Genomic DNA, 20,904 nt, shown 5'->3' with positions numbered 1-20,904 from the left:
AGCTTCCTTTGAGTCACGGGGTGCAGAAGGACCCCTTGGCTTTCTAAACTTCTCAGAAAGGGGTCTGGGTGTGGCTGTGGGTCCAGTCTGAGCTTTGTCAATGGTTTATGTCTAAAGGATTATACAGGGGTAATTGAACCCTTCTACAACTTTTCCCCACAGGATTAAGGATAGCAGAGCAAACTTATATATGAAACAAATGATTTACTATGATAATAGTTAGACTAAAAGACCATGATCAGAATTATTTACTACCTAGTCCAGATAGCTGGAACTGCTAGTGCAGTGCCCTATTTTTGCAGGAATATTGAAGCCATGATATTAAAGCCAGCAAAACCAATTATTGAGTAGAGATGGATGTAACTCATTCTTTCCAACAACTGTGGGACAACCTTCCTCAGCTTGAGGAGTGACCTTGAGGGGAAACCCCACTCCAGGGAGGAATCTCCACATACACCCCTGGAAGGGGGATGTCACAAGATCCCACTGTTCCAAAGTGGGACTGGACTTTATTGTATAGAGTGATTGTCAGGTGTGTGTCCAGGCCAGCCGTGTCAGCTCAGCTTTAGATAAGTTATCAGTTGTATGACTTATTTATTCCTTTATCAGGCATTTTATCAGCTCTGCCACATCTTCACCTCACTGTGGGGGATGTTTAACTTTGGGATTGGTGAGTCAGGCTGGTTTGAGCTTTCTTAGACCTCAAAAGCAGTGTGACACACACACCCCCACTTATCTGTTCACCACTGACAGCTTTCCAAATTGGGAGTTCAAGTTGTTTTACCCCCCTTCCAGGCAGAGCATCCTGCTATGGACTGACTCCTCTTATTTGCATTACTTAAAAGACTTTTCCTTTAAGTCCCTTGGATTCATGTATTTCTCTGTACCTCTCTTCCTTGACCTTGATACTCTCCAACTCAGAGTTAAGCCAGCATCCTGTAGAGGAGAGAGGACTGGGAGCAGCCTGTGTTCCGTGTGCCTGGGATGAGGGGCTGGAAAATTATTTGACTGTCTTGCCAACAAGTCACTGAGTAAAGCCAGAGGGGACTGTGCAGTTGTAGCCTTTGTTTCTGTGAGCCTGGAAACAGAATGGGCTGTCTGCAATGTTTTCCCATGTCCTCTCCCCAGCTCTGGTTAATGTTGAAGGCAGTGATGTAACTGAGACTTTCTTTTGGGGCTGGGAAGGTGTCACAGGCAGAATGGGAGTTCAGACAGACTTGTAGCCCTGCTTTCACAGCCACTTTTTTCAGATTTAATCCCATTATTCTGACAGCTCCTGTGGAGTCATGTTGACTTAAGCACACAGAGCTGAAACTATAGCATGGCAAAGAGAAAATCCTCATGGTCAGCCACGTGCTGGAACACAAAGAGCCAAGAGGGAACACCAGTTAATGAATTGGATTGAGATATTTGTGTGTTTATTTGGTCTTTTTAAACGAAGTTTTAATTTAATTTAGTTTTAAGGGAGTTAGATGACAGGGGAGCTCAGCTTTAGCCTTAAGCTCAACAAGAACAATGTTGGGCATCATGGTATTGATTTAGTCAATGGACAAAGCTGGTGTCAGATTTATTAAAAAAAGCTTAAGTTTGAGCAAAAAGGGTGTTGATGGAGTGGATCTGACAAGCAGGGGGAAAAGGGAGTTCTTGATTCTTGAAATAAGTAAAAAGCCTTATTAGACATTGAGTGACCTGTAAATGTCGTGTCTGCTCAGTGGGACAAAAGGGTCCAGGGCTGTGGCGGTGTGAGTGGGTTTCCTATTTGAGGATGGTTGCTGGTTGTGTTGCTGCACATCCTTGCTTGGAGTTATTTAACTAGCCAAAGAATTGAGTTCTGGATTCAGTCCTGGGTCTAAATATCCATGCAGTGTGTATGTGGAATGAGTGTTACTCCTCATATCCTTACAGTGCATCAGAAACCGGTTCTGCCACAGCTCACCTTAGTCCTTTACCTGTAGAGACCAAATTAGAGCAATATATCCATGATAGGCTCCTAGTGTTTAATTGCTCTCTAATAGAGACCTGGGAAGAGGGTTAGGCCTTGGAAGACAAGCCATCTCTGTGCAGGGGACTGAAAAAGGTGGCAAAAACTGAGGATACAGCTGCTCTTCGTGGCACTGATGCTGCACAGACAAAAATTGCCACCAGTGACCTCTTTACCAGATATTCTGAAACCTGATAACTGTTGTAGCTCCAGGCTGTTCTGAAACGCTGCTTCTCATGCCAAGAGCTTGCAGCAGTTGCAGGGTTCATAGCCAGGATAAGGTAAAGGTGCAGGAGAAGCAGTTTGAATTTTTTTTTCCTCAGGGAAATACATTAAATTTGGAAGTTGCCCACTATCATAGGCCTGAAGTTCTAGGCTGTAGTGTGGGGAGTACACAGCTTGTACCTACAACTTGAGTGACTGCCCAGGTATGGCACGAGTTGTCAGATGGAAAGTCGGGCTCTCTGTGTCTTCTGGCCCACTTAATTGTGTGTTGTGAATCCAGCATCATTCAGGAAGTGCCCACAGGTCCTGCCAGGGTGCTCCACCAGTTGTAGTCCAGTTTTATGGAATGTGAACTAAGACTATCACTGGACACTAAAAGTATCTGGAGTGACACACAGGAGAGGTTACCATTGGGGTAATCCACAGAAGGAGACAGCTCTCACAGGTGGCACGTGGCTCCCTTTGGTGGCAGCTACTGCCAGGATCATCAGAGATGATTAAAACTCACTGAATCAGCTCTGCTGGTCATAGAGCCCAACTCTCTTTCAGGGTTAGCTGGGGAACAGAGGCAGGAGGGAGCAGAAACTGTGGTCATAAAACTCATTTTTGAGCTGCTTTACAGTCAGACTAATAAAAGCTTGATGATATAACTAACTAGCTTTTTTTAATAACCCCCCCTCAGTTTTAGAACTGGGTGATATTTATTTATATGCAGAAATAAAGGGTTTGGTTTTTCAAGGTGGAAGGAAAGAGCAACTTTAGTTCCTGAATTGTTGCTGCCACTTATGAGGCCATGAGAAGCACAACGTTAGTCCCTGCATTTAATCACTGGTTTGCTAAAAAATAAATGAACGTGACTTCAGAAAAGGTGTTTACTTTAGGTATTTAGCAGAACTGGCCAAGTCTTTCAGCAAAATAGTGTTTGTATTTGGAAGTGCTGATAGTGTGGCTCAAACTGAGCAGTACTGAGTTATTCCCTCTTATTCCCATCTGTTATTTCCCACTTGTCCTCAGGCCACTGTGATGGTAGTGTGGTGCAGGGGGGTGCAAGTTCTTGACGGGCATTGCTTGGTTGCTGTGTGGGGTTTTGAGTTGGATTTGTTGTTTGATGGTTGGACTCTTTGATGGGAAAAAGAAGAGTAGGAGGAAATAGTTGGTACTTTTGGTTTAAGTCCTCACCTTGACAGGTCTCGCTGCGTCTGTGACAAGGGACTGGTGGCTGGTGCCCTGTGTTCCAGGCTCTGGGTTTATATGGAATAAACTTAAACTGGCAGCAGACCTCTTCCCAATATTTTTTGTGCATGGTGTGAGTGTAAGATGTGACAGGATTTCACCCTATATTTTTCTTCCCTGTCTTTCTTCTGGTGAGAAACTGTTGGTAGTGGGCACTGGAAAAGACACTGACCGTAGCAAACAGTCTGAGGCACATTTGAAGGAACCTCTGCTGTTTCCAGCCCAATAAAATAACTAGAAAACAAGGCTAGATCCCCTTTGAGAAATTAATAACAACTACTCTTAATAAAAATTTTATCTGCCTTAGAACCTATCAATAGTGCTGAATGCAGAATTAAATATGTCTTGAAGGGAGCTGGGTGCAGAGGAGTTGCACTTCCCTCATCCTGCTGTGCCTGCAGTAAAAGCGAGTGAGCCACCATTTCTACATTTAACACTTGTACATTTTTATTTAGTTAAATCAGCCATTGTACACATTGCAGCTATGTATTGTTAGTGTTGTATCTTTTTAATTTTTAACTAATACATGCCCTCATAGATATATTCAATTAGTGTTATCACCATGGGAACAAGATGCTGATTCGTCAACTTAAAATTCACTTCTTCTCACAGTATTCAAGTTCTCCGATAACACAGCAAAAAATCAAAATAAGAGGTGAATAACCATTATGTTGTTACACAGAACATCATCTGCACCGCAAATAACACAACAGAAATGCATTTCTTGAGAGCCCCATCCTCGAAGACCCTCCCGCGCCGTCTCGGACGGCGGGGAAGCCACGATGCGCTGTGAGATGTGTCATCACGGGTCTCAGTCGGTTTGGCTGCCAAAACACTTTTTTTTCTTTTAGCTTTTTTTTTTTTTTTTTTTAATTTTTTCTTGCCTGCCCAAAAAAGTGTCAGCACGGCACCTCAGGTGGTTCTGCCCGCAGGAAGCCAGAACTGCAGAGATGTTTCCATGCTTTTGGCATCATTACCTTAATGAGGAAGTGCCCTTGTTCTGAGCACTGAGTGAGTCGTTAAAAAAACAAAGAACCCTATAACTGCAGAAGGCCAGATAAGCTCGGACAAAGGATTACTCCTAGAGGAGAGGGTTGGTTTTACTCTGGTGTCGAGTCTACTATTAAAAAAATGAATTAACGGCTGTTTAAAAACATGAAATCAGTGTGTTTGTGTGTACGTGTGTGATGCTAAAACCCTACGGAGCTCCCTCCATTAAATATTAAGGTATAGAACACCCAAAGCTTCAGATCCCTATGTTCCCTTTTCGGAAAATAAAAGTGCAGACATGCTATCGTGGTTTTTCAGAGGGTCGGTTTAGAAATATATATATTATATATAGTTACATAACAAAATATGAACAGAAACTGGCTGCCGAGGATTGTGAGCACTTGTTCTTTAAAAAACGCTCGATCGGAAGATAAAAACTGCTCGCTCAGTGCTAAGAGGGCGGAGAAGCTGACATGGTTCTAGGAGGGTTTGGTTCTGACCTTGGAATGCCACATGCACGGCTCAGCTAAGAGGCAATCTCGATAAAACACGGTGAGTTAGTTATTCTCCCTGTATAGTGGGTAAGTCTTTTTCCCGCAGTTATCTACAGTGCAGTGGCCAGCAGGAAGTACCACCGGTCTGTCGGTGAGGTCGGCTAAGCGGTGACGGAAACGGGAAACTACCGGAGTTGGAATTGTTTAATACGCCCTGCCCCAGGTCCGGATCTAATAGGCTGTAACACTGCATGGGGATGTGCCATAGCTATAGCTGGGAGCGACTCTGTTACCTAACGGGGTATTATTTCTTGGATTTTCCTTCTGGAAATCTTTCAACGGCTGTCAGAAGGTCTTAACAGTATTAATGGCCACAGGCAGCTGTTACTCATGTGAGCAGCTGGGTTTCCAGGTTTTTAGCCTGACTCTTAGAGCCTTTTAACTACAAGAGATCCCTAAACCGTAAGTCTTAGGACTCGGTAGCTGCGCAGCGCTTCCTCCTCAGTCCGTGCGTGTTTTGCAGTCGACGGGGACGACGTCGCGCGATCCGTCGCCGTTCCGCAGCGTCGCCGGGCGACGGGAGCCACGGACAGCGTGTTTCCTGCAGTCTGGTAAGTCCAAATACTCTGTCTATTTACAGTTTACATGTGCACTCCCTTGTACATAGTCACTGGAAGAGGCCTGTGGATGAAGTCGGCTCGAGGAGCGCCGGAGCAAAGGGACAGCGAGAAGCGGCGGCACCACCAAGGAGGAGGCGCGGCGGGGGAGAAATCCTCCTGCCCGAAGGATGCTATCTTTGGTCACAAATTAGCTTACAGGGTACAAAAGAAGAAAAACACAAAATGGATTTTAAGGTGGGTAAGGACTGAATTCGCTGCAGCTGCACGAGGAGAAATGGCAGTGACAGGGGGCGGTAGTGTCGGTCATGACGTCAACTCCCCAGGGAAGGTGACGGCAGCGCACGGGACGGAGGGCGACGTGGAGCTGGGGGGGTACGGGAGTGAGCAGCAGCTTCTCACTTGGCCTCCTGTTTCCAGTCGTCTTGGCAGAAGTGCCGAAGAAGCTGCTGGAGGTCGTGCTGGAGGTCATCCCTGGGGAGCGCTTCTGGGGTGTCTTCCAGCTCTTCTATGTGAACACGTTTGCCACACCGATCCTTCATCACGGTCCTCTTCTGAGTGCTGGCTTTACTTAGGGTTGTCCTAAAACGAAAAAAAAGCAGAGTTGTGACTTAAAAAGACCACAGATCCTGCAAATGTGCAGCTATTTCCTTCTTAAGCTGCTGAGGAAGGGTGACACGTGCTGGATGCAAGGCACATCATGTAAACTCTTGAGAAATGACTCTCGAGGGTAAAGGTACGGGCTGGGATTACTGGAACAACATGCTACAACAAACAAACATGCAAAGAGTAACTGAAAATACTAGAGAGGAGTAGCATTGCAGCAGTGCTGAAACACTAGCCCTTAGGTCATTGAATATCTCCCAGTACATCAACACCCATAAGGGACTGGGGGGAACACTGACAGGGGTAATAAAATACCTAGTGTCTAATATGGGTCGTCTCAATGAAGATCTTCATAAAACACAAATGTGGTGATATTTTTTAGAAGAAATCAATAAACTTGACAGGGTGTCTGAGTGGTTTATTCCTATAAACCTTAGCTCCTTCTCAGAAGATCAGGGAAGTGGAGAGTGGGGTTCGAACGCACCGCACCCCCAGTCGTGCCCTAGGTAGCCCGCTCTCTCCCCCGGCGGGGGCGCAGTCCGGTCTAGTCCACTGGACTACACACTGGTGGGACTAGTGGACTAGACCGGTCTGCGCCCCCGGCGGACCCCCAGTCGTGCCCTAGCTAGCCCGCTCTCTCCCCCGGCGGGGGCGCAGTCCGGTCTAGTCCACTGGACTACACACTGGTGGGACTAGACTAGTGGACTAGACCGGTCTGCGCCCCCGGCGGACCCCCAGTCGTGCCCTAGCTAGCCCGCTCTCTCCCCCGGCGGGGGCGCAGTCCGGTCTAGTCCACTGGACTACACACTGGTGGGACTAGACTAGTGGACTAGACCGGTCTGCGCCCCCGGCGGACCCCCAGTCGTGCCCTAGCTAGCCCGCTCTCTCCCCCGGCGGGGGCGCAGTCCGGTCTAGTCCACTGGACTACACACTGGTGGGACTAGACTAGTGGACTAGACCGGTCTGCGCCCCCGGCGGACCCCCAGTCGTGCCCTAGCTAGCCCGCTCTCTCCCCCGGCGGGGGCGCAGTCCGGTCTAGTCCACTGGACTACACACTGGTGGGACTAGACTAGTGGACTAGACCGGTCTGCGCCCCCGGCGGACCCCCAGTCGTGCCCTAGCTAGCCCGCTCTCTCCCCCGGCGGGGGCGCAGTCCGGTCTAGTCCACTGGACTACACACTGGTGGGACTAGACTAGTGGACTAGACCGGTCTGCGCCCCCGGCGGACCCCCAGTCGTGCCCTAGCTAGCCCGCTCTCTCCCCCGGCGGGGGCGCAGTCCGGTCTAGTCCACTGGACTACACACTGGTGGGACTAGACTAGTGGACTAGACCGGTCTGCGCCCCCGGCGGACCCCCAGTCGTGCCCTAGCTAGCCCGCTCTCTCCCCCGGCGGGGGCGCAGTCCGGTCTAGTCCACTGGACTACACACTGGTGGGACTAGACTAGTGGACTAGACCGGTCTGCGCCCCCGGCGGACCCCCAGTCGTGCCCTAGCTAGCCCGCTCTCTCCCCCGGCGGGGGCGCAGTCCGGTCTAGTCCACTGGACTACACACTGGTGGGACTAGACTAGTGGACTAGACCGGTCTGCGCCCCCGGCGGACCCCCAGTCGTGCCCTAGCTAGCCCGCTCTCTCCCCCGGCGGGGGCGCAGTCCGGTCTAGTCCACTGGACTACACACTGGTGGGACTAGACTAGTGGACTAGACCGGTCTGCGCCCCCGGCGGACCCCCAGTCGTGCCCTAGCTAGCCCGCTCTCTCCCCCGGCGGGGGCGCAGTCCGGTCTAGTCCACTGGACTACACACTGGTGGGACTAGACTAGTGGACTAGACCGGTCTGCGCCCCCGGCGGACCCCCAGTCGTGCCCTAGCTAGCCCGCTCTCTCCCCCGGCGGGGGCGCAGTCCGGTCTAGTCCACTGGACTACACACTGGTGGGACTAGACTAGTGGACTAGACCGGTCTGCGCCCCCGGCGGACCCCCAGTCGTGCCCTAGCTAGCCCGCTCTCTCCCCCGGCGGGGGCGCAGTCCGGTCTAGTCCACTGGACTACACACTGGTGGGACTAGACTAGTGGACTAGACCGGTCTGCGCCCCCGGCGGACCCCCAGTCGTGCCCTAGCTAGCCCGCTCTCTCCCCCGGCGGGGGCGCAGTCCGGTCTAGTCCACTGGACTACACACTGGTGGGACTAGACTAGTGGACTAGACCGGTCTGCGCCCCCGGCGGACCCCCAGTCGTGCCCTAGCTAGCCCGCTCTCTCCCCCGGCGGGGGCGCAGTCCGGTCTAGTCCACTGGACTACACACTGGTGGGACTAGACTAGTGGACTAGACCGGTCTGCGCCCCCGGCGGACCCCCAGTCGTGCCCTAGCTAGCCCGCTCTCTCCCCCGGCGGGGGCGCAGTCCGGTCTAGTCCACTGGACTACACACTGGTGGGACTAGACTAGTGGACTAGACCGGTCTGCGCCCCCGGCGGACCCCCAGTCGTGCCCTAGCTAGCCCGCTCTCTCCCCCGGCGGGGGCGCAGTCCGGTCTAGTCCACTGGACTACACACTGGTGGGACTAGACTAGTGGACTAGACCGGTCTGCGCCCCCGGCGGACCCCCAGTCGTGCCCTAGCTAGCCCGCTCTCTCCCCCGGCGGGGGCGCAGTCCGGTCTAGTCCACTGGACTACACACTGGTGGGACTAGACTAGTGGACTAGACCGGTCTGCGCCCCCGGCGGACCCCCAGTCGTGCCCTAGCTAGCCCGCTCTCTCCCCCGGCGGGGGCGCAGTCCGGTCTAGTCCACTGGACTACACACTGGTGGGACTAGACTAGTGGACTAGACCGGTCTGCGCCCCCGGCGGACCCCCAGTCGTGCCCTAGCTAGCCCGCTCTCTCCCCCGGCGGGGGCGCAGTCCGGTCTAGTCCACTGGACTACACACTGGTGGGACTAGACTAGTGGACTAGACCGGTCTGCGCCCCCGGCGGACCCCCAGTCGTGCCCTAGCTAGCCCGCTCTCTCCCCCGGCGGGGGCGCAGTCCGGTCTAGTCCACTGGACTACACACTGGTGGGACTAGACTAGTGGACTAGACCGGTCTGCGCCCCCGGCGGACCCCCAGTCGTGCCCTAGCTAGCCCGCTCTCTCCCCCGGCGGGGGCGCAGTCCGGTCTAGTCCACTGGACTACACACTGGTGGGACTAGACTAGTGGACTAGACCGGTCTGCGCCCCCGGCGGACCCCCAGTCGTGCCCTAGCTAGCCCGCTCTCTCCCCCGGCGGGGGCGCAGTCCGGTCTAGTCCACTGGACTACACACTGGTGGGACTAGACTAGTGGACTAGACCGGTCTGCGCCCCCGGCGGACCCCCAGTCGTGCCCTAGCTAGCCCGCTCTCTCCCCCGGCGGGGGCGCAGTCCGGTCTAGTCCACTGGACTACACACTGGTGGGACTAGACTAGTGGACTAGACCGGTCTGCGCCCCCGGCGGACCCCCAGTCGTGCCCTAGCTAGCCCGCTCTCTCCCCCGGCGGGGGCGCAGTCCGGTCTAGTCCACTGGACTACACACTGGTGGGACTAGACTAGTGGACTAGACCGGTCTGCGCCCCCGGCGGACCCCCAGTCGTGCCCTAGCTAGCCCGCTCTCTCCCCCGGCGGGGGCGCAGTCCGGTCTAGTCCACTGGACTACACACTGGTGGGACTAGACTAGTGGACTAGACCGGTCTGCGCCCCCGGCGGACCCCCAGTCGTGCCCTAGCTAGCCCGCTCTCTCCCCCGGCGGGGGCGCAGTCCGGTCTAGTCCACTGGACTACACACTGGTGGGACTAGACTAGTGGACTAGACCGGTCTGCGCCCCCGGCGGACCCCCAGTCGTGCCCTAGCTAGCCCGCTCTCTCCCCCGGCGGGGGCGCAGTCCGGTCTAGTCCACTGGACTACACACTGGTGGGACTAGACTAGTGGACTAGACCGGTCTGCGCCCCCGGCGGACCCCCAGTCGTGCCCTAGCTAGCCCGCTCTCTCCCCCGGCGGGGGCGCAGTCCGGTCTAGTCCACTGGACTACACACTGGTGGGACTAGACTAGTGGACTAGACCGGTCTGCGCCCCCGGCGGACCCCCAGTCGTGCCCTAGCTAGCCCGCTCTCTCCCCCGGCGGGGGCGCAGTCCGGTCTAGTCCACTGGACTACACACTGGTGGGACTAGACTAGTGGACTAGACCGGTCTGCGCCCCCGGCGGACCCCCAGTCGTGCCCTAGCTAGCCCGCTCTCTCCCCCGGCGGGGGCGCAGTCCGGTCTAGTCCACTGGACTACACACTGGTGGGACTAGACTAGTGGACTAGACCGGTCTGCGCCCCCGGCGGACCCCCAGTCGTGCCCTAGCTAGCCCGCTCTCTCCCCCGGCGGGGGCGCAGTCCGGTCTAGTCCACTGGACTACACACTGGTGGGACTAGACTAGTGGACTAGACCGGTCTGCGCCCCCGGCGGACCCCCAGTCGTGCCCTAGCTAGCCCGCTCTCTCCCCCGGCGGGGGCGCAGTCCGGTCTAGTCCACTGGACTACACACTGGTGGGACTAGACTAGTGGACTAGACCGGTCTGCGCCCCCGGCGGACCCCCAGTCGTGCCCTAGCTAGCCCGCTCTCTCCCCCGGCGGGGGCGCAGTCCGGTCTAGTCCACTGGACTACACACTGGTGGGACTAGACTAGTGGACTAGACCGGTCTGCGCCCCCGGCGGACCCCCAGTCGTGCCCTAGCTAGCCCGCTCTCTCCCCCGGCGGGGGCGCAGTCCGGTCTAGTCCACTGGACTACACACTGGTGGGACTAGACTAGTGGACTAGACCGGTCTGCGCCCCCGGCGGACCCCCAGTCGTGCCCTAGCTAGCCCGCTCTCTCCCCCGGCGGGGGCGCAGTCCGGTCTAGTCCACTGGACTACACACTGGTGGGACTAGACTAGTGGACTAGACCGGTCTGCGCCCCCGGCGGACCCCCAGTCGTGCCCTAGCTAGCCCGCTCTCTCCCCCGGCGGGGGCGCAGTCCGGTCTAGTCCACTGGACTACACACTGGTGGGACTAGACTAGTGGACTAGACCGGTCTGCGCCCCCGGCGGACCCCCAGTCGTGCCCTAGCTAGCCCGCTCTCTCCCCCGGCGGGGGCGCAGTCCGGTCTAGTCCACTGGACTACACACTGGTGGGACTAGACTAGTGGACTAGACCGGTCTGCGCCCCCGGCGGACCCCCAGTCGTGCCCTAGCTAGCCCGCTCTCTCCCCCGGCGGGGGCGCAGTCCGGTCTAGTCCGGACCCCCCGTTCACTCCGCAAGCTCTGCTCACTTCCCCACCCACTCACTCTCCAGGTGTTTTTTATCTCGTCTTTCCATCCATTGATTTTGCACTTTTGCTTTTTCCTCTTTCTCCTCATTCCCCCAATGTTTCCAGGTGAGTTTTCTCCTCCTACGCACTCCAGCCCTCACACTGACCCTGCTTGTTAGTAGTTTTTTTTAGTACTGTTCACAATCCAGCTTTAGGTGCTAGTGCATGTTTCACTTCAGGCACTCAACTGAAATCCACTCATATACTGTGAGTCTGTTAATTTTTTTCCAGCAACACTTTGTTGACTTGCCAAGGCAAACCTTTTAATTATCGATCCATCTTCTTTCCTGATTTCTTTCTCTACTAAAGCAGGCAGTTGGAATTTCACGTGGTTACCTGTATAGCTCAGAGCCTCCAAGGGAAACATAAACTTCAGATTAAAACAAAACTGAACCACTTAGAGCAGAAGATAATGCTGGTTGCCATTTGCATTCCTTCCAACACCCCTCAATGCTTTTATATGCTATTATTTCCTCACATTAAAAACAAACCCACAAACATACATTTCATCTAATGCCACACAGCTTTTATCTACTTATCTATGTATTTTATCTCTCTGTTCATCTAAGTTCTAAGGTGTGCTATTCAAAGGGATAATAAACTGGATTCAGATGTTGCAACACTCCTTTTAATACTTCTATAAAAGTTACGTGTACCTCTTCGAAGTCCTCTTTGGCTGACGGCAGATCGGAAGCTAAGCTGGCATCCCCCAGGTGTTTCTCCGCCCTCTCTCCGTGCACTACGGTGGTCTTGATGACTTTGCTGACCTTCCGGCCTTCCACTGGCTCCGACTGGAATTTGGAGGCACTAGGCACGACGGCAGGCTCCGACAGGGTCACCTGGAAGGAGATGAATTCCATGCTGCACAATTTGCTCTAGCAAAAGATCCCTTTCACGCCTGTGGGCTCCATACAGTAAATTGTAGCTCTGTTAAGGGTCAGCCAACAAAATAAAAAGCCTCTGCTTGCTTGTGACCTTACTCCTAGAGAATTAATTCTGATGAGGAATTCTGGCAAGAAAAAACATCCATGACACTTTTTGCATTTCTAATCACTGCTTGTTATTCACTACATCTCACCCCAGGACTCCTAAAAGCATGCGCTCTAGGTCCCAGCTCCTGGCCCTCTGTCCCAAGAGTTTTGCATATCCAAAGGTCTGCAGGGCCACACAGTGTAAGCATGGCATGAGAAGGCAGACTGAAAAGCACTCAGCTTTTCAGGTTGTTTTTATTTTTAATTATCTGGCTCTAAAACAGCTTGCATCAAAGTCATAGGTGTTTTTCAAGCAAAGAACAGGCCAGTCATTTAATCCAGGTGTAGACTTGGTTGTACAATGAGCACGATAAGATGCAGTGACTAAGTTCCCTGTTGGGGTGCTGGTGCTTTGTAGCATTGCAAGGAAAGAACCATCTACCTCTGACTGCTCGCTGTCGCTCTTCAGCACAACCCGTTTCACAACTTTGGAATAGCCATCTCCTTCTTCAACGGTGACAGGTGCTTGTGGTGCTCCTTGCACTAGGACTTCCTCTTTTTCTGTGCCATCTGGAGAAACGTACCGACGGATGATCTTCCGAGTGACCTGTGCGGATGCAATGGAGCTTAGTCCCACATGAATTAGCAGCACTGTATTCCTCCTAGTTCTCTGTGCAGCATTTTCCACTCAGAGGGCATCTTTTCCCACATGAAAGAACCTGCACAGATGGTTTACTCTTTAGTCTTCCACACAAGTGCTCACAAGGACCTGTGGTGATGCTGCCAGTCTAAGCGGTCGCCTTACTTTGGTCAACCACATGGCAAAGCTTCCATGAACCTACTTTGTAGGTGGGCACAACAGAGATAGTGGAGCGACTCCCTGAAGCAGTGATTACAGCATTTCAGAGAGAAAATACACTTTACGAATGCACAACCACTAGGAAACGCTTTCAGACTGGCGTTTTCAAAAAGGCTTCAGAGATAAGATTCATGGTACTAAGCACTACTGAACTAGTGAGCTAAAATGAACCCACTGAAGAGACTCATCTGGTGCTCGAGCTCTTGAGGCACAAAGGAGGAGGAGCAGAAGACAATAACAGGGCTCAAGATGAGAGAAATTTCTCAGGAGGACAGGTGTGCATCATTCTATGGATGACCCAGAGCTCTACACGGCATCGTCCAAGGCATCCATAAGAATACAGTCATGCTCACTCCTGTACATCAAAACCCAGGAATATTTGGCTGGGGTGGTTTATTCTAACATGAATTCAAACAGGTACCTTTTTTAAAAAAAAAAACAAACAACTTGCTTGTAAGACCTGGGTATATGCAGAATTTTTATTGGCTTTACATGGGAAAATTAACAAAATATGTCCCTCTGAGGTTATATACTGTAATACAGAATGATCTTGAGAAGCAAAATAATTCTTTGAACTTTGTATCTCTCATGAAAAGAAATTCTCATTCCTTCCGCTCTCTACTCTGCAAATTATGCCCCTTTCACACAGCAGAAAATCTGGCATGTATGTGGATGGTTTTATCCTGCCTTCTATAGAACAGGAAAAAGGTAGGAAGGGGCAGAACTGACAATACCTTCTTTACCACTGTATGGCCATGTTCATCTGTATACTGCTCTTCTGTGACTGTTTCTGGTGGCATGTCAGGCATAGTATCAGCCTGTATGACAAAGAACAAAGGTGTGTGTGAAGCGAGGCCTCCATGCGGGTCTTTTGAAACGAGCAATTTTAAAATTGGTTAATCGGTTATAGAATGGGGGGGGAAAAATTGAAAAGTGTTAGGAAAAAAATCTGTTCTGCAAATAAATCCTTAGAAAGGCATGCAACAAAATGTTATGCCACAGCAGACAGGCAAAGATATGTTAGTTGACTGCATTGGGTATGGGGCTGAGGAGTCATCTTCCTCCTCCTACCAAGGTGCCTAATGGAGTTTAGAGTTGGGTTAGCAGTATTACTGTAATCCTGAGGTATTGGAATGGCTTATCCAATGCCCATGCATTATTTGGGAGCGTCCCAGCTTGAGCTGTGACTCCAGCTAAGTGGCTCTCCCCGTGTTTCCAGGTCCTAAGACACCACAGGCTCATGCAGTTGTTCACCACTCGGTACCTGAATAATCACCCGGCGCCGAACGACCCTGGTAGTGACCATCTCGTCCTCGTCCGAGCTCATCTCCAGCCCACCCAACTCCTCTGCTAACTCCTAGGGGAAGCATGGAAGCAGTGCTCTGTTGGGTGTGTGTAGCAGGGTGTATTTATGCTGATACTTTTGGTCTGTGTTTGGACCCAGCCACCTGTAGTAGTTTATATTCTCCCTGCAAAGGTTACTGATAAAACACTGAATTTGTCCTTGGAGGGAGAAATTCTGTATAAACTATTTTAATTGGTGCTCTACTATTGGTTCATTGTCTGCCAAGGGCATTTGAAGGAGAAATCCAAGAGGAGGCGAGGAAGGCTTGACCCCCGACTCAATCAGAAAAGACCCCCAAAGCGTACTGCGTGTGCGTTAAGGGACTGCCCAAGTTCTCACACATGCGCTGAAGGGATGGACTTACATAACCAAGAGGGTGGGATTGAAAACCTCTGGCTGGGCCTTGATGACCACTCCTGCCTAGGCTGAGGTCACTCAGGTAATTGTATAAAAGCAGACAGTGCTCTCTTGGAAGGGAGTTCCCTTCACACCAAGGGCACTGTTGCCTTTTGGCAGGGACACCTGCCAGTTTGTGAACTTACTGACTCTACAAGGATGCAGCTTCTGCCGTGGGTAATTATAGGTATGCTGGGTCAGTAAGATAACTTTATGGGCAACAGCGGGGTAACTGGGGATGCCCTGCTGGGGGCTTATTTCTCTCCTCCTTCCTCCCTTTTGGGTTTGTTCGTTTTGCTGGCCACCTCTTGGTAATAAATATCAGTTTTGTCGAGCTTGCAACAGTGTCATGGTTTTCAAGTTTCAGTATGTTCGAACCTCTCCCTAACATGTTTTTTGGCGACGAGAATGTCATACTGAGCACGAAACACACCGTTGCCAAGGACAAAGCATGATTCACAGGTGGGATGCATAGCCTGTGGAGTGAACTGCTGTTTTTTGTAGGAAATTGGGCTAGGGTGGCAGGCTACAGAATATAGCTGACTCCCCGTGCTTCTGTTGATCTTCATCTTCTGTCGAAGGTTTTGTTGTGATACACTTGGTTTTGGCTGGGATAGAATTCATGCTGTTTTAGGGAGCTGGTTCACAAGAAAGCTGGGAGGCAGCACAGCCAGGAGAGCTGGCTTGAACAGGCCAAAGGAATATCCCATGCCATGGAATATTATGGGAAAAGACATCAGAAGGGCCCCATCACTGCTTGGAGTGGCAGGGTTGGCCGGTTGCTGTCTGACAAGACTCTTTCTGAGTCAAGTGTTAGTGTTTGTGAGCGTTTCAGGGAGTTGTGGGTGTAGGACACGGTGGGTAAACTCCAGGATGGGGGTCGTAGTGTTACCCCTTTCGTCAGTGTCCCGGGTGGACACCGGAGTTTTGATATTCACTCACGGATTGTACAGGAGTCAAGTCCAGTGCCAGGCTGCCACCCCAGGGGCTGCCAAGGAAAGAGGTTTCCCTGGGTGGGGGGGCTGCATCAGGCTCTGTGTTATCTGTAGTGAAGTCTGGGACCCAGGGGAATGGGCATATTCCCCCCCGGGGCCATGCCGAATGTGTTCTAGTCTAGGACCTGGGAGGGGCAAGCATTTTCTCCCCCGGGGCCACGCCAGGATTAGTCCAGGATCCTGGGGGAATGGGCATTTCCCCCCCTGGGGCCACATCGGATGTGTTCTAGTCCCAGACCCAGGGGAAATGGGCATTTTCCCCCCTGGGGCCATGCTGGCTGTGTTCTAAGCCCAGGACCTTGAGGGGGGGACAGGATTTTTCCCCCTGGGGCCACATCGGGATGTGTTGTAAGCCCAGGACCCGGGGGCAGGAAGGGGGGGTGTCAAGCATTTTCCCCCCAGGGCCACACCAGGATGTGTTCTGGTCTGGGACCCCAGGGGAATGGGCATTTTTCCCCCCGGGGCCACGCCAGATGTGTTCTAGTCCAGGACTCAGGGGGGAAAGGCATTTTTCCCCCCCAGGGCCACACCGGGATGTGTTCTAATCGGGATCCAGGGGGAATGGACTTTTTCTCCCCTGGGGCCATGCTGGGGTGTGTTCTAAGCTGAGTTTACTGGGAGTTCATGTGAGGGGGGCTGACAGGAGCCCAGCAGCAAACTGCAGCAGGCAGAGAAAAAAAAACAAAAAAAGAGACACAAAAAGCAGTTTCTGACTTTTTTTTTTTCCCCCCCTTTTCTCAGCCGCTGCGCTCCCCCTTTCAAAGACGAGGGATTTGGCAGCTGCAGCGAGTCAAGAGAAAAAAAAAAAAAGGAGTAAAGCAGCTCCTAGCTGCTTTTCCCTTCTACAGCCCCAGGCAGAGGGGGACTGCAGCCCCCTCAGCAGCTGAGGCAGCAGGGAGATAATTTTTGGTTTTGGTAACTTTCATAAGGGAAAATTGTTTATATAGTGTGTTTTGAGTTTTAGGCCAGCAAGCACCAGGTTCTGGGTGCACATGGGCAAGTGGATGCCTTCGCACACATGTTATAGCCAGATTTAGAGAAGGTTAAGAATAGTATTGAATTTGATGAGGAGAGGAAAAAAGGTTAGAACTTTGAACTGATTGTTTAATTTATGCCTATGTTTGGGATCTGGTTGTGTTGAAAGCCCTAGCTAGGGGGTTTGTGGTTATGTTTGTCAAGTTGGCATGGCTAATAGCATGTAACTTGTGGAATCCAGCAGCCCCCAGCAGCTGGTTTCTCCTCTGAAGGCGCAGAGCAGCAGGAACTGTTCCAGACCCAACTGTGCCTTCCAGAAAGGGTGCATTTTTAGGAGCCAGCTTTGTACTGAGAAGTCAATTGAGAATTAGCTGAAGCACTGCTTGGGATGCAGTCAAGGAGCTTTGTTTTCACAATGGTTGTGAAAAATTAGTTGCTGTGACTCTTCTGTATGTTGTGAATTAACCTACGTGGAGCCAGTGACACTTTGTCCCTTGAGGGTTTTAGTGAATATGGGGGTTTATGGCCCTTGGGAAGGCAGTGAGACAAGCAGCTGCCAGCCTCAAAGTCATGGTGGGTTTAGGTTCTTGGAAGTTTGGCATAAAATTGATAAGTCATGTTACTTTAAGTTCACTTGGTGGTAATTTTGAGTTCACGTGGTGGGTTGGGGTCACAAACAGAAGAATGAAACATGTCTTGAGATTTATGGTTCTTGAGAATCCTCACAAACCCAGAACACTGCCAGATTCCTTGAAAGTATAACTGTTAAAACCAAGGTAAAGAAAATAAAAACAAGGTAAGAGAAAGAACAAGAATAGAACAAAACCTGAACTTGATAAAACTATACTTTTGTAATGAGGAGGAGCAATATGACACCCCCAGTAGACATTAACTTGTTAGTATGGGAAGGGGGATTTGTTTTTATTTTGTCTCCCACAGGACCCTGCTGGCTTCCAGCATTTTTGATGAAACCTTATCACGAGCAGCAAGAATTCTGGATAGAGATCAGTGAATGCTGAGCAGCACCAGACCAACCCGAATATCACATGGAAGAAAATATATCCTAAATATAATTCATTGTATCTACTAACTTTTACTAACTGGTGTAATGACTCAGTTACTGTGTACCTGTCTCTTGTGTGTCTTATTGTCCACACCTGATGTTGTGATTCGTGTAATGAACAATGCCTTTCCGGTGATCCTTATTTGTCATTTGTGGTTCTCAGTGAGCCTGGCCAGGGGCTGGGAGGATACAGCTACCACAGCCTACTCCTGCATTAGCCTATTCAGTGCAGGCCATGGATCTTGAATAACAAAATGGATTGGTTATTCTTTTTCAAATAGGTCTCGTGTCCCGACGGATCCCTGGATCCACTATTCCAGAGATAAGAAGGTCTATATTTCTTAGATGAGTGGCACCAACAATCTGTATGCTTTGTTTTGTATTACTGGTAAGCAACAATCAGAATTGGAATAGTATTCCTCAACTGTGTGCTGCTAAGTTGTTATGACAGCAGGGTTAAAGAAAAAAGCTAGAGCTAAGCCCTGGCTTCAGCATGTGAAGGAAATATGTGATGCTGTGTGCAGAGTGTCTGCAATTGTGCTTGGTTTTGCCTCCTGGGATGAGGTAGATGTGTCACTAAGAGGGGAAAGAAGACAAGGGAAAACTACACAACTTGTAACATCCCGAGGCCTAATGGTCATCACTGTATAGAATGATCCATTTCGGTGCTGTTCATGTCACACCAGTGATGTTTGTGAAGATCAGGCAGAACGGTGTGGTTTGGGGATTCTAAATCAGACACTGTTTTGCAGTGCTCATATTTGTATGTGTTTTATCCCAGTAGTGTTACAGTAGGTGGCAAAAATTATTTGGAATCAGCATATGACAAAAACCTTTTGGTTTACAAGTCTACACAAGAATATATGTGATTGTGAAATAACCATGTGTGAGGTGCTGGGCCTCGCAGAAGAAAATTCTTATGTTGAAAAGCTGGTTGGCAAGACTGCAAATGAAAGACTGATGTTTGTGGACCTCTCTATGGGCTCTGGCTCCCATCATGCTTACAATTTTATTGTGATGAACCAGTAACATTCTAGTTAAGTGCAGAAATGATTTCATACTCAAGTACTATCACTCCATGAGGTGGAGGGGGATTGACTGCAGTCAGGGGTAAACTGAGGCAGGACAGTTTGCCCCCAATGAGGCCTGGAATCTGTACAGAGAGTGCAAGTTTTCTGTGAGAGCCCTTGGTGAGACCAGGATGTTTACTGGTGTTGCATCAAACTCCAGATATACACTGCCTGTGATGGCTCCCTAATGGGCCCATAAATGTGTGACTGGCAGTCAACCACTTCATACTATTAAAGATGAATCCGAATTATAAAAATTATAAAGTTTCTGAAATGCGAAGTGCTGTTGTACTGGACTTTATATTTTGCAGAAATTCCTGAGATTCATCACGTTGTCCGGGCCCACACAATCAGACACACCTGTTCATCGGTCCAAACTTGGAAACTAGGTCTGCCAACCGGGAAAAGATTATCTCAAGTACTGTTGACTTCAAGTAAATGACCACTGTAACCCACTTGGATCTCCTCAATGGGGATGGACATGAATATATTATTGTCTGTACTTTTGCTGTTACTCAGTTCTTATGTTTTGACATTTTTGGAGATGACACTTCATCAATACGCTGTTCAAGTCACTTACCTGTGTCATGGTCCAACCACAGACCACACAGTGGAATGTAGCTTGGTGAATTTATGCTGATACTTTTGGTCTGTGTTTGGCCCCAGCCACCTGTAGTAGTTTATATTCTCCCTGCCAAGTTCACTGATAAAACAGTGAATTCATCCTTGCAGGGAGAAATTCTGTATAAACTATTTTAACTGGTGCTCTACTACTATTGGTTCATTGTCTGCCAAGGGCATTTGAAGGAGAAATCCAAGAGGAGGCGAGGAAGGCTTGACCCCCGACTCAATCAGAAAAGACCCCCAAAGCGTACTGCATGTGCGTTAAGGGACTGCCGAAGTTCTCACCCATGTGCTGAAGGGATGGACTTACATAACCAAGGGGGGTGGGATTGAAAACCTCTGGCTGGGCAGTGATGACCACTCCTGCCTAGGCTGAGGTCACTTAGTTAATTGTATAAAAGCAGACAGTGCTTTCTTGGAAGGGAGCTCGCTTCACACCAAGGACAACGTTGCCTTTTGGCAGGGATGCCTGCCAGTTTGTGAACTTACTGACTCTCCAAGGATGCAGCTTCTGCCATGGGTAATTATCAGTATGCTAGGTCAGTAAGATAACTTTATGGGCAACAGTTGGGTAACTGGGGAGGTCCTGCTGGGGGCTTATTTCTCTCCTCCTTCCTCCCTTTTGGGTTTGTTCGTTTTGCTGGCCACTTCTTGGTAATAAATATCAGTTTTGCTGAGCTTGCAACGCTGTCATCATTTTCAAGCTTCAGTACGTTCGAACCTCTCCCTAATACAGTGTGGTACCAGCAGTACTTACAGCTTCTGCCTCGTTACACCAGCCTTGGAATTCCTGCATATTGCACGTGGTTTCTGTGTTAATTACACAGAAAAATATATGAAAGCCTACTAATCCTCCTTGTTAGGAGGTACAGAGTGCAGCACACACAGCAGGACTGAACAGTTTTAATCAGAGGGCAGCGTATCTGGACCAAGTGCTGGAGTTCTCTCTCCTGCATATGGGAGAATTAGAAGTCTAAATGAAGAGGTCAGAAGGCAAAAAAGAATGACTTGGGAAATAGCAACAGTATGAAAACATAAAGGGGAAAATAAATTAAGGGGGGGTGTTTCTTTTTAGTGGTGTCAGTTGTTATTTTACTTTAATAAAAGAACTGGAGGGAAAAAGCAGCCCA

General features: G+C 50.8%; 1 protein-coding gene across 17 annotated transcripts in view; it reads right to left on the bottom strand.

Moving 5' to 3' along the window:
- Positions 1-3,864: 3,864 nt before the first annotated feature.
- ANK2 (ankyrin 2) overlaps positions 3,865-20,904 on the bottom strand; it is a 185,844-nt gene continuing 168,804 nt past the window's right edge. For 9 of the 17 annotated variants that reach the window (XM_051804874.1, XM_051804875.1, XM_051804876.1 and 6 more), the window contains 6 exons: positions 14,571-14,663; positions 14,041-14,124; positions 12,890-13,054; positions 12,133-12,315; positions 11,737-11,828; positions 3,865-6,122 (listed from right to left, as the gene is read on the bottom strand). In XM_051804874.1, coding sequence (XP_051660834.1) covers positions 5,939-6,122; positions 11,737-11,828; positions 12,133-12,315; positions 12,890-13,054; positions 14,041-14,124; positions 14,571-14,663 — 801 coding nt within the window. In that variant the 3' untranslated portion in view covers positions 3,865-5,938. The remainder of the gene's footprint in view (positions 6,123-11,736; positions 11,829-12,132; positions 12,316-12,889; positions 13,055-14,040; positions 14,125-14,570; positions 14,664-20,904) is intronic. The other 8 variants (XM_051804881.1, XM_051804884.1, XM_051804883.1 and 5 more) reach the window with 1 other exon arrangement.

Source organism: Manacus candei, unplaced genomic scaffold (genome assembly GCF_025592945.1).
Source record: "Manacus candei isolate 608988 ecotype Guabito, Panama unplaced genomic scaffold, ASM2559294v1 h1tg000062l, whole genome shotgun sequence".
Taxonomy (NCBI): Eukaryota; Metazoa; Chordata; class Aves; order Passeriformes; family Pipridae; genus Manacus; species Manacus candei.
This window is presented reverse-complemented; position numbering and strand designations above follow the sequence as displayed.